The 16825-nt window shown below is 42.5% G+C and overlaps 1 protein-coding gene across 1 annotated transcript; it reads right to left on the bottom strand.

The window, feature by feature from the left end:
• On the bottom strand, window positions 1–16147 carry CD180 (CD180 molecule). The gene is made up of 3 exons (XM_066253584.1): window positions 15913–16147; window positions 6089–6255; window positions 1–2201 (listed from the first exon to the last, which is right to left on the bottom strand). Exons 1-3 carry the CDS (start codon window positions 16000–16002, stop codon window positions 476–478), a joined length of 1983 nt encoding a protein of 660 aa, XP_066109681.1. The 5' UTR covers window positions 16003–16147; the 3' UTR covers window positions 1–475.
• Window positions 16148–16825: the final 678 nt, after the last annotated feature.

Here is a 16825-nt window from a genome sequence, read left to right as displayed (position 1 = left end):
TAACAAGTTTCCCAAAGTGCTACATGATCGGGAACTCAAACCCAAGCACACATCCAAATTGTGTGAGACAGAGTTGGGAGCAGGGGTTCATGGTACTGCCAAGTTGTGGGCATTGATGGCCTTCATTTAAGGTTAGGATAGGAGGTGCTTCAAAGGATGTCCATGAGGGTAAGTGAGATGGCCTCCTGGTGGGTGACTCTCCTGGCCCCGCCCTGCCACAGGTCCCCTCTCAGCTTCCACCCACCACCTTCCACACCAGGAAGTCGCTCTGGGTCTCACAGCTGTATCTATCCTTCTAACATTCCGTTTCCTTCCCAGGGAAGTTCCTTAGTTCAGGGACTCAGAAAAGCACAGTAAACCCCTGCCCAGTGCCAGGAGCCCATCTGTAAAGACAGCTCACCATCAGACAACGGTTCCTCTACTGAAGGCAAGTTTGCTAAACACGTTTATTTGCCATCCCTAGAAACCTTTTGCACTAAATGTGCTGGTATTTCCACCGAAGAAGGAGTTTAACCAAAAACACGAGCAGAATGATGAAGAGGAACACGAATGTCACAAGAAAAAAAATGCCCACGGCCGTCATCCTGCAAGAGAGTTTGACCTCAGACAGCTTCACTCCCCTCAAAGATGGGGGGCTGGCACACACTGTCCTCTCCGGGTCTTCGAGTCTTTGCAGGTTTTCTTGGTACCATGCTATGAAACGACCATTGGAGCAAGTGCAGTCCAGGGGATTGTGACTTAAGTTAATGGTGCTCTGCTGGGACAAGATGGGGAGGAGATGAGGCGGGAGGATGCGGATGCTATTGGAGGCCAGGTTGAGGTAGAGCCCCTTCAGAGGGCTGAGTGCATCGATGCTGCTTTCCACCAGGCTGTTGTGGCTTAAGTCTATGTGACTCAATTTCTCGAGGCCGCGGAATGCTTGCTGGTCTATAGAAACGAGCTCACAGCAGGATAAAATCAGAACCTCCACGCTGCCTACTGTCTGAAGGAGGTTGGTCATTGCGATTCTCCCATCTTGAAAGTGATTTCCCTCTAGATTCAGCTGCCGAAGACCCAGCAGGCCTTCTAGAAGGTGCTGATTGCTGGTCTCTAGGCGGCAGTGAGAGAGGTTCAGCGTCTGCAGGAGAGGGAGGTTTTGGAAAGGACTTTGTGCAGCACTAACATCCAGGTGGGTAAATGCCAAATCCAGGACTTCCAGCTTAGGACACTCCTTGAACGCCTTGTTCTGGAGACCAATGGGCATATTGTAGCTCAAGTTTAGGTACTGCAGGTGGTGCAGGCCTTTGAGTGACAGACTGCAGCAGTCAGAAGCCTTTATATCACTGCGGCTTAAATCAAGTCTTTGAAGATTTTGTAGTTTTTCTAAACAGCCAGTACCAAGGTCAAGACTCTTCAGGTTGCCTTTGATATAGAGGTCTGTAAGGGATGGGAAACTGGCAGCATTGATCTGACACAATTGGTCAAAATTATTTACATTGAGAACTAATTTCCTGAGAGAATTCATGCCCTGAATCCCAGAGGGTAACTCTTTCAAGTGAGTCGCTGTCAGATCCAGTTCCTGGAGTCGTGTGAAGCACTGGAATGTGGAAGAGGACAAGTTGGAGAAATGGTGCTTCTGCAGGTTGATGCTCTCAACAGACATTTCACAAAGTCCTTCAAGCATGGCTGGCATAAGGTCTTGGTTCTTAGTGTCCTCATATGTCCCCAGCCAGAGAGATTGAGTAGTAGAATTCTGTAGACCCTTTAATATAACAGACAAGTCAAGAGTCCCTCCGAATCTCAAACTTTGGAAGACTTTTGAATGGAAAGCGCCAGGCTCAATGCCTTTGATGTCATTGCCGTCGAAGTTAAGGCTTAGGTTGGTGGCCTCCAGAGCATTTATGTCCTTACGAGAGAAGTAGTGTATAGCATTATTCTGAAAATCCAGAACTTTCAGATTCTGTGTTGGAAATTTTTCTGGGAGTGTAATGGAGGAAATATGGTTGCTTCCAAGATACAAACTTTCCAAGTTGTCCAGATTGTGCACAGGGATAAACTCAAGATTGGATATTCCTGTTTGGATTAAGAAAAGATGCTTCAATGACCTGGGCCCATTGAGTGATGTTTCTGCCATGAATATCAGGGGATTCCCAGTCAACACAATTGTGTTCAACTGATGATGGCTTTGAAAAGTGTTTTCATGTATCCAGTTAATCTGGCACCTTAAAAATATAATAGTATTTAACAATAATTAATTAGAAAAAAGAAAAAATGTCGCAATGACCTATATTAACAAAGCCACCATATGTGTATAGCAAAAACAGTGTACATTATTATTCAAAGTAAAACATAAAAACATTTTTCAGTAACCACAGTTAGCCTGTTGAATTAATGACTAGCCTTAGTTCTAAATGTACTCATTTAGATTTTTTCCCCAGATATCTTGTCCCTTTAGATTGAAGGTTTGTGTTTGGAATCTAGGGTATTCTTAGATTAGTGGTTTGATTGTCAGAAAAATCAAACTATTATTTAGTACTTTAAGTAATATCAAATGTGTTACATAATACATAATATACATGTTATATATGTATATATATAATTTATAATAATGATATGTTATATATGAATCTGTCATCCTGGACAAGTTATAACTTTTCTCAACTTCTGTTTTTTTCATCTATGAAGTACAGAAACAATGATTACTTTGTAGAATGGTTGAGAATCCAATTATTTATATGAAAATAGTCCACAGAAGTATGCAACACTCGAGGTTCAGAACACCCATCTTGGTATTGCACCGAATAGTGCAGAATTGCACACACACGTACACAACACACCTTCCATGGAGGTGGATAGGGAATGCCTTAGAAATGAATTGTGGAAAGGGAACTTGAATCCAGAGAAGCAAGGGAGCCCTAGTGCTAGCTTTGTCATATCTGCCCAAATCTGTCAGTCGCTAGTGACCTAGAGCCTGAGGTTTAACGAGCCACATGTATCAATGGCAGGAGACAGAGCTTGGAGATAGGATAGGAGGCCCTATCCGAAACCTGCAAACTACCAAAACCCTCAAAACGAATCCTTTCAGTGAGTGACCTTAACAAAAAGAAAGCTCATAGAAGGAGACCTTAAGGATATAAGTGTATCTTGGCCTTGGCTCTGAATGGAACAAGAACAACAATAAGAAAAGTATCTTCTGAGAGTCCCTAGCCATATGCTTCTACTCATGAGGACTGTGGCCTGGATTTATGCTACCCCTGTAGATCTCCCCCCAAAGAAACCCAAGTGGAAAATTTAGTTTAAAGTGGTTCCAGGAAGGTAGTAACTTTAGATAACTGGCAGAAGTAAATAGAAACACTTTCTGGTGTACTTTATTTTTAATAAGAAAATCTTTCAAATTTACATAAAAGCAAAGAGAATAGTACACTGAGCCTTTAATTATCTCTCACACAGATGCAGCCATTCTCGAGATTTGGTCACAAATGCTTCTTTGCTTCATCTATCCCGCCTCTTGCTCCTGAATTGTTCTAAAGCAAATTCTATATATTCTATACATATTTAAGTAGGCAGTCGCAAAATACAAAAAAAATCTAGGCTTATTTTCTATAGCCATATGCCATTGTCACATATAACAATATTAATAATTCATTGGTATTATCTAATTCCAGGAAAGCATTTTCAACAAAGATTTACACAAATTTCCAAAAGATAACTGATCTCAAAATAAAAATTCACTAAACCATAAAGGAAACATATTAATCAAAGTCAGCAAAAAAAAATGTTCTACAGAATCAGGTTAAAAAGAAGCAGATACCAGAATTATCAGATGTATCTGATTATATAGGATATATGAAGAATACAGCCTATTCTTGTATATATTATCAGAACAGATGATAAATATATTTATATCAAACATGTTTGACATACTTGAAGAAAACAGTAAGAACCAACATTACGATGAAGGAAAACAATATTAAAACTGACCTGCTATATTTGTAAAGTGACAAATCAATAAAACTTATTGAAATGGATAAACAATAATTAAATTTAGAAAGCCAATGTATGATCTATACAGGATATTAGACACAGTTGAAGAGGATATTAATGGACTAGAAGTAAATATGAGAAAATTGCCCTAGAAAATAGTCTAAAAAACCAAAGAGATGGAAAGCAAGAAAAAGATACTAAGAAATATGAAGGATAGATGAGAAGATACAATATAAGTCTAATTAGAGACCCAGAGATGATAAAATAATAAATGGGGGCAAGCCAAGGTTCAAATAAAGGTTAGGGTATTAGAATTGACAATGTACACCCATCTCACATCCAAGGAGCCCAACACTCTATACCAGGGGTCTCCCCGGGCCACATGAAGCCCTCTGAGGCCATTTACTTCTGGTGACCCGGGCCGCACGCATCACAGCTCCGGAAGCGTGTCATATCCCTTGTTACGGCTAGCAGTGACAAATATGGAACCGGACATTGACCATCTCATTAGCCAAAAGCAGGCCCATAGTTTCCATTGAAATACTGGTCAGTTTGTTGATTTAAATTTACTTGTTCTTTATTTTAAATATTGTATTTGTTCCCATTTTGTTTTTTTACTTTAAAATAAGATATGTGCAGTGTGCATAGAGATTTGTTCATAATTTTTTTTTATAGTTCAGCCCTCCAACGGTCTGAGGGACAGTGAACTGGCCCCCTGTGTGAAAAGTTTGGGGACCCCTGTTCTACACAATGCATTCCTGTGCTATTCTGGAGTGCTGAAGACAAAGAGAAACTACTGAAAACTTCCAGAGAGAAAAAGATGGGTTTTCTGCACGTGTACAGTGATTAGACAGATTGGCGACTGCTCAGAAACAACCGTGGAAGACTGGAATGACCGCATGAGAGGCTGAGAAAAAAATACTGGCAACCTAGAATTCTATGTCAGAAAATGGTATCTTTCAAGAATCAGAGTGAGATCAAGACTTTCAGAAAAACAAAAATCAAGGGAGTTTACTGCTAACAAACTCTCACTAAAAAAAATTTCTAAGAATGTACTTCAGGAAAATTTTTTTTTCCAGAGAGTAAGACCTGAAAAGCGAAATGGAAGAATGGACAAAGAAAACAAACAACACCCCCCCAAAACATGTTGGCAAAGCTAAAGACAGACACAAAGACTATTTAGAGTAATAAAAGTAGTATCTAATTGTGACCAGATAAAAGGCAGGGTGGGGTGGAGCAGAGGAAAAGGATTTTAGAAAGCATGAGGTCATATTATTATTACTTTTTGAAAATATGAAAAGAAGAAACTTAGAAGTCTCTAGCTAAGCAAGCTGTTCTGGCCCATACACTTCTGAAACATTTCCTCTAAACATTAGAAAAGGTAAAGGCAAGGGAGAGTCAGTCTCCTTGGTGCGTAGCGTAATAGTTAGGTAGCAGAATGACCTTTGTCTCTCCCAGAGCAAGGTTTTCTCTCAAGTATTTCTAAGCATGTGCAGATGAAATCTTGGCTAGGGAGATGGCCTGACATCATTGGGGGAATGCTGGACTGGGAGTCAGGAGAACAGGGTCCCAGTTTGCTGACCCTGTGGCCTCAAGCAAGCTCACAAAGTCTTCTTGAGCTGCCCACTCTGAAAGCCCCATCCACATGCAGAGCCCTCTCTCCTTACACACACACACACACACACACACACACACACACACACACACTCTTTCCCTTTTGTTTGCTTCCTTTATCTCCTTGTGATACTTCTGATAGTTCATAAACACTGGTTCAGCATTTGGAATCTTGATTTTGCCTCTAAAGCTAAATAATGGAACATTCCCTCATTTGTAGGAAAAGAAGTTAGCAGATGGTATATATTTCTCCTGTGATTTTTGAAAAATGTTATCACCCAATAATCTAGTGCAATATGGCATCAGATTTAGTACAAAATTTGTTTTCAGTTTTGTTATCATTGTTTTAAAAATCACATTTCATCTGCATAAGACTTTCATGTGGGGGGTAAACATGCAGGATAAGCAGATTGTCACTGTGTCCTCCCCCACAAAGGTGCTGGAAACAATTGGAATGCAAGTTATTACTTAAGTAAAACATCAATTGCACACAAGGAACTTGGATACATACCTGGTTAAATCCAAAAAGATAAGATCCATGAGTCTGCTGAAAGTCATATTTTGAATCGCAGGCAGGAAATTAAATCCGAATTCCAAATATTCTGTTGTGTTTGGTAGAGTGTCAGGAATTTCTCTGAGACCTAAATTTTCACAGCTATATGTTTTGTTGTCTTCTTTCTGATGAGAGAAACAATGTAAATTAAATCAGACTGTGATTTGATTGACTAGCAAATTTCCGTGCATGTTATTTTTTGAGCAGCAATCTCACTTCTAGGAGTCTTTAGCAAATACATACTTGCAAAAACTCAAAATGATTTATGCATAAGATTATTCACTTTAACATTTTTTGTATTAGAAGACTGACAATAACCAGATTATCCATCACTATAGCATTGGTTAAACAAAATATGATACATTCACAAAAGGGAAACTTCCGTAGCTGGAATAAAATGAATAAACTCTCCACACACTGTCATGGGATGATAGCCAGGTATACTGTGGGGTGAGAAAGGCAAGATGTCGAGTGTACATAGATTGTTATGTAGTAAATGGGATGGAGTGTGTAGTATATTGTGTCTACCTTTTCTGTAAGAAAGTATGTGCATATTCTCTTATATTAGCAAAAAGAAACCATGGGGGAAACTCAAAACTGGTTGTCTTGAAGGGGAGAAAAGGAACCAGATAGAGGAGCAAAATGGAAACAAGACTTCTTTGAATATACCTTTTTTTTTTTTAGGTTTGATTTTGGATGCCTGAAAATATCTTATTTCATTTTGAAAGCAAGTCAATTCTAGATTAGCATAAACAAAATTAGACAATCAGACATTCTTATTTTCTGATGTGATAAAACTTTAAGTACACAATACTATCTATATGGTATTCTTGTTTCCCCTCTCCCCAACTAAAGTTTGAATCCAATCATAGCTTTTGGCATAACTTCCAGTCTATAAGAAATGTGGGAGTTCAAGTTCAACAGCACCACAAGTTAGCAATCATCCGGATGCAGAAGGTGGGATATTCTATAGAACAACTGACTCTGGTTTATGAACATGTAAATACCATGGGCAGAAATGGAAAAAGGAGGGTGTGGGAGAAGAGAGAAGGCTGCTCTGGTAAAAAGAGACATAAAAGCTACTTAAGAGACATAATCAACAGATAACAGAGTAGCCCTTGTCTAGATTCTAATTCAAATAATGCATTTAGGGAAAGACTTATAGACTATCAAGGATCTTTGAATGAGGATAAGATATTAAAGAATACTAAAGAATTATAAGCTTTATTAATGATCAGAGAAGTGTTCTTTTTCTTTTCTTTTTTTTTTTTTGAGATGCATTTTGAAGTATTTAGGGGTAAAATGACAGGATGTTTGAGATTTGCATTAATGAACTCTGGCAAAAAGGGAGGGAGGAATAGATGAGATTAGTAGGCAAAATGTTGATGGTTGTTGAATATTAACTGATACATTCATAGAGATTCCTTGTAACTAACTATATTTGTATATTTAGAAATTTTCTTACTGCAATGTTTGAACGAGCTGGCTGTGTGGCACAGACCTTACTTAGGTCGTGGGGCCTTGCAACCTTGAACTGTGAATTAATTTTGGATCTCTGGAACAGCAGGCAGCTATTTTGGGGGCACAGTCCTGTACATGAGTTTAGAGGACTACCTTGATCCCGTGTCCCAGGACAGTCAACTATTCAGAAGTCTGCCAGGAACTGCTTGTTAGATTCCCTAACTCAAGTTATAAATCTTGGACTAGCTAGGTAAAAATGGGAAGGGTTGGTTAGTAGTCTATAGAATTATGGGGTCATACTTTATCTGGATGATGGATGCCTTTGGATAAAGCATAGTGGGCAGGTATGGAGGTCTGATGGGGTCTATTTTGAAATAATCCCCAAGGGAAATGCACTAGGGGACCATCTCTGAGATGATCTCAGGCTCCACGTGCTTTCCTCCCGCCTTCCAGACTCTGCCTTTCCCCAGCCCATCAGTGGGCTCGTTAAAGGCCCCCAGGAGACTTCCCTGGTCTGGAAAAGACCTGCCCATCGGACTCGAGATCAGTTACTGAGGTGCCAGCGGGCCTGCTTAGCTGGCAGCGGAAGACGACACACACTCTCTTTGCCTTGAAGTGTGATGTCGTAGAGATGTCGTCATAGTAACTGCTTTTTGCTTTACTCACTCCAGCTTCTGCTTAGTGGTGCACTTTGGCGTGGTTACAGTGAGCATGCTCATCTACAAGAAGTCGCTGTTTCCTTCTATATTGTGACAATTTTATGAATATTTATATTTCTTTGTAATTCATTTTTTGGTTTATAGACCCTAAGTCCTCCAGGCACTGCCACAAATCTACCTAATGTCCTTGAAATGTACACATTGCATTGAAAACTTAGATTTAGCTGACTGGTGGGAAAGAATACGTGTTGCTAGACTCCTGTTTGGTGCCCACGAACACAGCCGACCCAGAGAGATGTATGCTCGGCTGCTACCCCAGTAGCTGTGAAGGTTCAGGTTAGCTGTGAGGGGACGATTTTCTTTTCTGGTCTCCACTGGCGTAACTGATGTCCCATATACTTGGAGCAAGAGGCCTTTTCCTCAAGGCATCTTGCTCTATTCTGACCCCACAGCAAAAGGCTCCACTCCAGCAATTCTCGCCTCCTGAATATGTGAGTGTTGGTGACACCTAAATTATTCCTCTTTTGTGCTTTACTAAGCACTTTGCTGTATTAATGTGATTTGGAAGGTTGAGGATTGAGCCAGAGCTCCACTGAGCCAGTGACCTGAGGAAGTCCATAGCAAAAGGAGAGGCAGGGCGTAAATGAAGCGGCTCAGTTTGAGTCCAGTAAGAAACGTGAGCCCACGGACTTCACTCCACCAAGGGTCCCGAGGGGCCACCATGAGCCTGGGTCATAGTATTCATCCCTAGTTAGGGAGAGACTGCAGCGAACTCTCTGCCTTTGGTTCCTGGGAAAAAGAAGCAAATGACAAGAACTGTAGCTTGTGAGAGAATTTTAAAAGCAAACAGAATTTCAGAGGATGTACTGGCCTGTCTTTGGCTTTCACATTCACACTCCTGCACAATCACCATCACCATGTCAGACAGAACGATGGTGATGCCAAAATCCTTCATGCTCTGATGTTATTTAAGCAGCATTAAATTGTTTTTAGTTTATTGTATTTTCTAAGGCACAAACTATACACACACACACACACACACACACACACGTGCGCACACACACACGCACACACGCACACATGCACACACATCCTTTTTGTTTTTGAGAGTAAATTGCAGATGCCAAGACCTTTCCCTAAATCTTTTAAGGGAAAGGATATTCTTATACAACCACAATACCATTACCAAAAATTTAGAATATTACACATTGGTATGATATCCAACATATAATCTATATTCAAATTTTGCCAATTTCCTAATAATATCTATTATAGTCATTTTCATTTTTCCAATCCATGATCACGTATTGCATTTCTTTTTCTTGTCTTTTTACTCTCCTTTAATCTGAGACAGTTCCTCAACCTTTTATTATCTCTCATGGCATTGATTTTTTTATTAATACAAATACAGACTTGTAGTTTATAGGATGTCCTTCATTTGTTGTTGTTGTTTAATTTGTCCTCCTGATCTGATTCAGGTTATACATTTTGGGCAGAAATACTACATCAGTGAGGTTATGTCTTTCTCACTGTCAGGATTCAGAGCAAAACATTGAGAGTAAGTTCTGATAGCGTAGCACCGGAGTTCAGGACAGCAGGATGACAGTGCAATGGAGAGGAAAGGACAGGACGCAGGAAACAATACAGTGTGGCCTCTGCCGTTTTGCCCTGAGTGGGACCCGCTGCCAGTGCCATGTGTTCGCTGGCTTTTCCAGGCAGACACCCACCACCGTTTTTGCAGCCTTTGTGGTTCCTCTGAGTTCCACATGACCACTTCCTATAAAAACAGCCCTTCTTATTATAAACCCAGACTTCCGTACAGGGTCAATTTCCAAAGTCGCTTTCTCACTCTCCTGCCTTGGCTGGTTCCATGGCAGGCGGCACCTTCCCAGATGTGAACTCATGCCGTTAGCAGAACTGTGCGAGGCCATGTGGTATTCAGGACAGCTGTGCCCTGTCCACCCCTGTCCCACTCATGGGGCACTGACTCAGGCCCACTGTGCACTGGGACCTGCACCAAACTGCTGCGTCTCCAGCTTCTGTCAGAGCGTGCCTTTTCCACAGAGCAGGACTCCCGTGTCTATCTGTGTTTGCAATCCCCTTTCCCTGCAGGTATTCATTTGCATTTTTTCAATCAGGATCTTATTTTGCTTCTCTCTGCCGTATCTCTAACTCCCTGCTGGTCCCACTGTATTTTCTCTCCTCTCAAGTGTTGAAATCATTTTCTAATTCAGAGCCCTTTGAGTTTCACTGCAGTGCTGATTCCCACCTTTCCCACCGTCTCCTCTGCACTGGGCACATGCAGCTCTCCCATGAACAGGAAGGGGAGGCTGAACCCCGACCCTCCCCGCTAATCACTCCTTTATCCAGAGATAGCAATTTGGCTGAGTCAAATCCCAGAGTAACAATTACCCTCTGCAAATAAAACAAAACATTACCAAGAGGCTTTGTTGTCAATCTGATTCCTCTGGGCAAAGAGCATTCCAATTATGTGCATTCATTCTCTGTTTGTCTGCAGTCAGATGGCTTGGGTTCAAATCCCAGCTGTCAACCCCCAAGCTGTGTTCTCTGAGCCTCCTTTATCCCCCAGCTGTAAATGGAGGACAATAACCCCTCTTTGTGGCCAATTCTGAGGATTAATTGGATAATATATGTCAAGCCCTCCCAAGAGGAGTTAGTATTTCACTGGATCATCACAGCATGTCATTGTCTAGAGCTATTAGGAAACCCTTGTATGCATGAACTTGTAATTCTCCTAAAAAAAAAGCTCAACTGAACACCCCTCGCCCCACACCTAAGACTAAAGAACTGTTTCTTCCCATGGTTCTGAGTGTACGGACTAGCTCAGATGAGCCTATCTGAAACAAGGAGACATGCTTACACCCCTAAGAAATCATTCATGAGCACATCTAAGATGGTACCAGGATCAACATCACAGAACACAGAATTCCAGCTGTGCTTCACATATTTATGGGAAGTAAAGACTTGGTCATGGGTCTGATTTTGTCACTCACGGTCCACACACAGAGAAAGAGAACATGTAGTGTTTAGCCATGGAAGACCCAACATGGAACACTGATGGGTGTCTGTTGTGTTATTTTTAGAACTTGTCTATGTTTGAAATATTTGCAAACAAAAACTTTTATTAAAAAATTTCCTTCTACTCCTACCTTGCTTCAAATACAAAAAGCAATTCCAGAGGGACTCTAGGTCTAAATGTAAAACCTGGAAATAGAAATAAATCCAAAATAATAAAGCTTCTAAAATAAAACATAAGATAATGTCTTCATGGCCTTGAGTAGGCAAAAATTTCTTAAACCAGGATGGAAATGCGCTGAAAGTAAAGCAACAATGATGAATTGAGCTACATTAACATTAAGGACTTCTGCTCATCAAAAGATATCACTAGGAACTGGAAACCTATATAATTTTATTTACCAATGTTCCCCCAATAAATTGAGTTTAAAAAGGAACTCTTGAAAAAGGAGAGTTTGATGAGCTTGTAGGTTGATAAACTCATTCACGTGACAGAGTGCAACCCAGTTCCGTGGGGACTGAGACGGGGACGGGAGGGGACAGGGACGGGGACGGGGATGGGGACGGGGACAGGGCCAGGGCCTGGGCTGGGACTGGGACGGGGCTGAGCTCTTGCTCTCGACACCCTGCTGGGCCCAGCTCCCTGTACTTCTTACTCAGTAGCCTTTACAATATCTTCTATAACAAACTAGCAAACAGAAAAAAAGACATCTCTGGGAGAGTGGGAAGGCAAGCTACAGAGTGGGATATTTGCCACCTGATTAAGGAATTGTGGTCACAGAACATAAAGAACTCTTACAACTCAATAATAATAATAATAATAATAATAACAACAATAACAACAGACAAATGAATATGAGCAAAAGACTTGAAAAGGCACTTCACACCAGCATACAGGAGCATGAAAATGTACTCAGTTTAATTATTCATCAGGAAAATAAAAATTAGATCCCAGTGAAATACCACTATCCATCAGAATGGATTTTTAAAACAAACAACAGCACATATTAGTGAGGCTGTGGAGCAAACAGAACTCACAAACATTGCTGATGAATATAAATCAGCAACTTGGAAACTGGTGATAATTGGCTAAAGTTAAATGTGTACACCCATGACCAATGCATCCACTCCCTGGGATACACCTAGTAAAGATTTGTACGTGTGCTTCCTGAGACATAGAAAGCAATTCCAAAGCAGCAGCATCTGTGATAGCCAAAAAATGGAAAATAATGCAAATGTCCATTAACAATAGAATGGATAAATAAATGGTGGCTCACTGATATAAGAGAATCCCATTCAGTGAGGAGAATGAACTAATGATTGGTTCACACAACATCAATAAATCTCATTTATTTAATGTTGAGAATAAAAGAGAAAAACAAGCATAAAAGAGTACATTCCGTGTGAGCTCATGGATATAAAATTCAAACAGAGGTGACTGGCCTGTGGTGGCGCAGTGGATAGAGTGCCGACCTGGAACGCTGAGGTCTCCGGTTCGAAACCCTGGGCTTGCTCGGTCAAGGAACATACGACAAGCAATCAATGAACAACTAGAGTAAAGCAACCACTTCTCATTCCCACCCTTCTTTTGTAACATCAATAAATAAAATCTTTTATTTTTATTTTTTCTATTTTTTAAATAAATTTTTATTAATGTTAATGGGATGACATTAATAAATCAGGGTACATATATTCAAAGAAAACATGTCTAGGTTATCTTGTCATTAAATTATGTTGCATACCCCTCGCCCAGAGTCAGATTGTCCTCCATCACCCTCTATCTAGTTCTCTGTGCCCCTCCCCCTCCCCATAACTCTCTCCCTCCCTCCCTCCTGCGTCCTCCCTCCCCCCACCCCTGGTAACCACCACACTCTTGTCCATGTCTCTTAGTCTCGTTTTTATGTCCCACCAATGTATGGAATCATGTAGTTCTTGTTTTTTTCTGAATAAATAAAATCTTTTAAAAAAGAAAAAAAAAAGAGGTGAAATCCATCTGCGGTAAGTGGGAGTTAGAGAAAAGGATGTCTGCAGGCCTGGTGACTGGGAGGAGGTGGGAAGGGGCTTCTGAGGGGCTGAGGAAGTTCTGTTTTGGTCTGTGTGCCAGTCACATAGATGTAATTCCTTAGTGAAAACTCACTGAACTGTATACTTAGGTTTGGTGAACTGTTCTGCCTTGATGGTTTACTTCCATAAAAAATTTACTGAAAATAAAGTCAAACAAAACCTGGTTTTCAAGACTGATCCTGATAAGCTAACAGTGGTCACATGAACATATATATAGTATGTGGTTAGTTTTGCTGAAGCTGGAGGGGAAGGGCTAAAGAGGAAAGGAAAGCAAAGGGAAGGCAGAGGTTAACTGGGGTCCTCTGCACTTGAAGAAGGGGGAAAGCCTCCTGTCATAGCATCCTCTCCCACCACTCCCGGGTTCATCCCACTTGCCTACATTCTCAAATTCCTGGAGTTCAGGAACAACTCTCGCCCCCTTTGTGTCTCCCACAACCTCCCTGGACTTACACAGAGTGAGGGCTCAACACGCAGCCTTAGAATCCTGCTGCCGAGACTGCATATGTGGTGGAGGAGGTCCAGGAGAATGTAGATCCAATGGTGATTGAATAGGTCCCAGGGCACTTAAAACCAGAGTTCTTTCAGAGCGAGGGCTGCAGGGAGGTTGTATGGGAAGGCTTCAATACAAACTTAGATGGAAAGGAGAGCTCTCACTGCAGCATAGGGTCAGGCCTGGAGATCCCGGGACCCTCAGCACCATTCTCACCTCTTGCCGCCTGTGTATCTTAGAAGGCCCTGGAGCAGGCAGCAAAAGACTAGCCAGAGCCGAGGTTATTTGCAAAAAGGAACTGGAAGCTCTAGTGCCTGGTGTCCTCAATAGGAAGCTAGTCTGGTCCAGTGTTTCCACAGGCTTTCCAATCTACCAGGACTCTCTCTGGGCTTTAGAAGGGCTGACAGGGGCTTTGCAGAATATAGCTTTGCAGAAATATGGGGATTTAAGAGTTGAAAAGGTAGGCTTAAGAGTGCAGCACTTAAAATAATCTGCTTCCCCCGGCCTGTAAGGTAATGGTGATAATCGGATATTGTGATTGGCATACCTCCCTGATCACGGAGGAGGTGATGACCCCAACCCTCTCCTCTTGTCTTGCCACCTACATGTCTGTACGAAATTGGCCTTCTGACCTGAATGAAGAGAAGGCAGCTTTTTGGAGCTGACAAAAAATTTCTCACTCCTTTCTCTTATAGGATGAATTGTGCCCCCCTCCCCAAACCCATATGTTGAATTCCTAACCAGGTATCTCAGAATGTGACTTTATTTGGAAATAGTCTTTAAGTGGTAATTAAATTAAGATGAGATCATTAGGGTGGGCCTTAATCCAATATGATTGCTGTTTTTATAAGAAGAATAAATTTGGAGACAGACATGTCCAGAGGGAAGACCATGTGAAGCCATGGGGAGCAGAGTGCCATCAACAAGCCAAGGAGAGAGATCTGGGAGGAAACCAACCCTGCCAACACCTTGATCTTGGATTTCTAGCCTCCAGAACTGTGAGAACATAAGGTTCTTTTATCTAAACTACCTAATCTATTGTACTTTGCTATGGCAGCTTGGACAAAGTAATGTACCTTCCCAGCCTTCATTTCCCTCGGGCAGAGTGCCTCCTTTTAGTCTTAGTGCATCCTGATTCTGTCCTAATACCAGACTAATAAAGTGCTGTTCTTTTCTACTCCCAGGCCAGTTCTCGTCCTGACTGGGATCCTTGCTCCTGCCTGGCAGGTCTTTACCCTGTCCTCCCTTCTCATTCTCCTGCCGCAGCTCCCAACCACCACATTTCTGTATCATGCTCCTCCTGCCTCCATTTCTGCTTTTAGCCCCAGCCTAGGAAAGCAGCCCACCCAGACACCAAGACTGGTGATGGTTCTTCCTGCCCCCACATTTGTCCGACAGGCCACATGGTGTGTGTACTTGCTAGGGTCAGAGGCAGTGGTGGGGAGGGTGAAGCATTTTAGAAGATGGCAGGAAACTGAGGCCCTTCTTTCTTTCTCACCACCTTCTCCGAGAATTTCCCACAGGTTGCTAAATATTGTTATGGTCCAAAACAGAAGGTGCAATTTGGCTCTGTTCTCCGAAGTCGCTTCTGCGGGTTAGGTAGACAGATGGAGGGCTGTCCAACTCGAGGAGGATGCCAGACTCATTCAGAGGGATCTTTATATGCTCTAAAACCTGGCACAGGTTATCCTGACTAATCCCACCCCAAGAGCCAGGAAACCGAAGGACTGTTGGGCCATGCGCGGGGATGTTGGACAAATAGCTCCTTCGTCGGGTCTGTTCTTTGCACTGGGGCCCTGTTGATATTTTATGTCCTAATTAGGATTATTTGAGGGGCATTGTTTGCTGAGGAGGATAGCTTTCCCTTCTTCCTCCTCTATATTATATTTGTGAGATTATTTTCTGGCTGAATTCTCGGCTCCTTCTTCACAATACAGAAAAACTTCTACGCACCTCCTTGCCCTTTCAAAGCCGGCGGATATTGTGATGCCAAGGCTCAGACAGGACTGCAGGCTGAATGTCCACATGTCCAGGAAGTTTAATCTGGAAAAAGGCAAAAGGTTTGGACTCACCTCCATGCACATCTGATCCGAGGAGGTGATGACTTGACAGCTGGCAGAAAACAGCACCGCCAAGAGGAAGCAGCTGGCAGTGGGAGCCATCACGCAACCAGTGCCGCCCCAGCTTGGTGGGCTTCTCCGACGCCCGGAGCTGGGGATCAAACCAGGCTGAGGTGCCCTCAGGACTCGGCAGCCAGCGAGGTGTGCAGAGGGTGGCCTCGGAACAAGAAGTGCTCTGACTGCTTAGCATTTGGTGGCTCTGTGCTGCAAAAGGGGAAGTCTCTCTACATACCACCCTCACCCTCCCTTGCCAAAAATAGCTGAGGACCCAGCCCCAGAGTGGCCCAGCTCGTTTCCTGGCAAACACGAATCAGATGTACAACTCTCTTGAGCTGATTGTGATGGTTTCTACTGACTTTAGGCTACCTTCAAGGGTTGGGCCAACTCTAACAGCTTCTGGTTCCTTTCCTTGAGAGAGGTTATGGGAACAGGACACTGTCCTACTATTCTCACGAAGAAGGCCCTTTCTTTCTTTCTTTCTTTCTTTCTTTCTTTCTTTCTTTCTTTCTTTCTTTCTTTCTTTCGAGAGGGGGGAGCGAGAGAGAGAGACAGAAGGGAGAGAGATGAGAAGCATGAACTTGTTTGTAGTTGCATCACTTTAGTTGTTCATTGATTGCTAAGTAGGCCACTTTGTTAGTTGTCTTAGGTGAGTGATTGGGAGAGGTGCTGGGACTTGCTGGAAGGGCAGCGCCCTCCGTGGGCATGGACAGACAGACTGAGCCCAGCTGGGTGCCGCTGGCGCTGGGCACTGGAGCAAGAGGGAACAGGGTCATTCTAGAAAAGTAGCTGCTCCTTGCACCTCCACTGCCCCCATGGCCACTTCATTAATACCGGCCTCTGGTCTCGGCACAGGAGGATAGCCCAT

The sequence above is a fragment of the Saccopteryx bilineata genome, chromosome 1, assembly GCF_036850765.1.
Source record: "Saccopteryx bilineata isolate mSacBil1 chromosome 1, mSacBil1_pri_phased_curated, whole genome shotgun sequence".
Taxonomy (NCBI): Eukaryota; Metazoa; Chordata; class Mammalia; order Chiroptera; family Emballonuridae; genus Saccopteryx; species Saccopteryx bilineata.
Note: the sequence above shows the minus strand (reverse complement) of the source record. Positions and strands in the feature narration are given on the sequence as shown.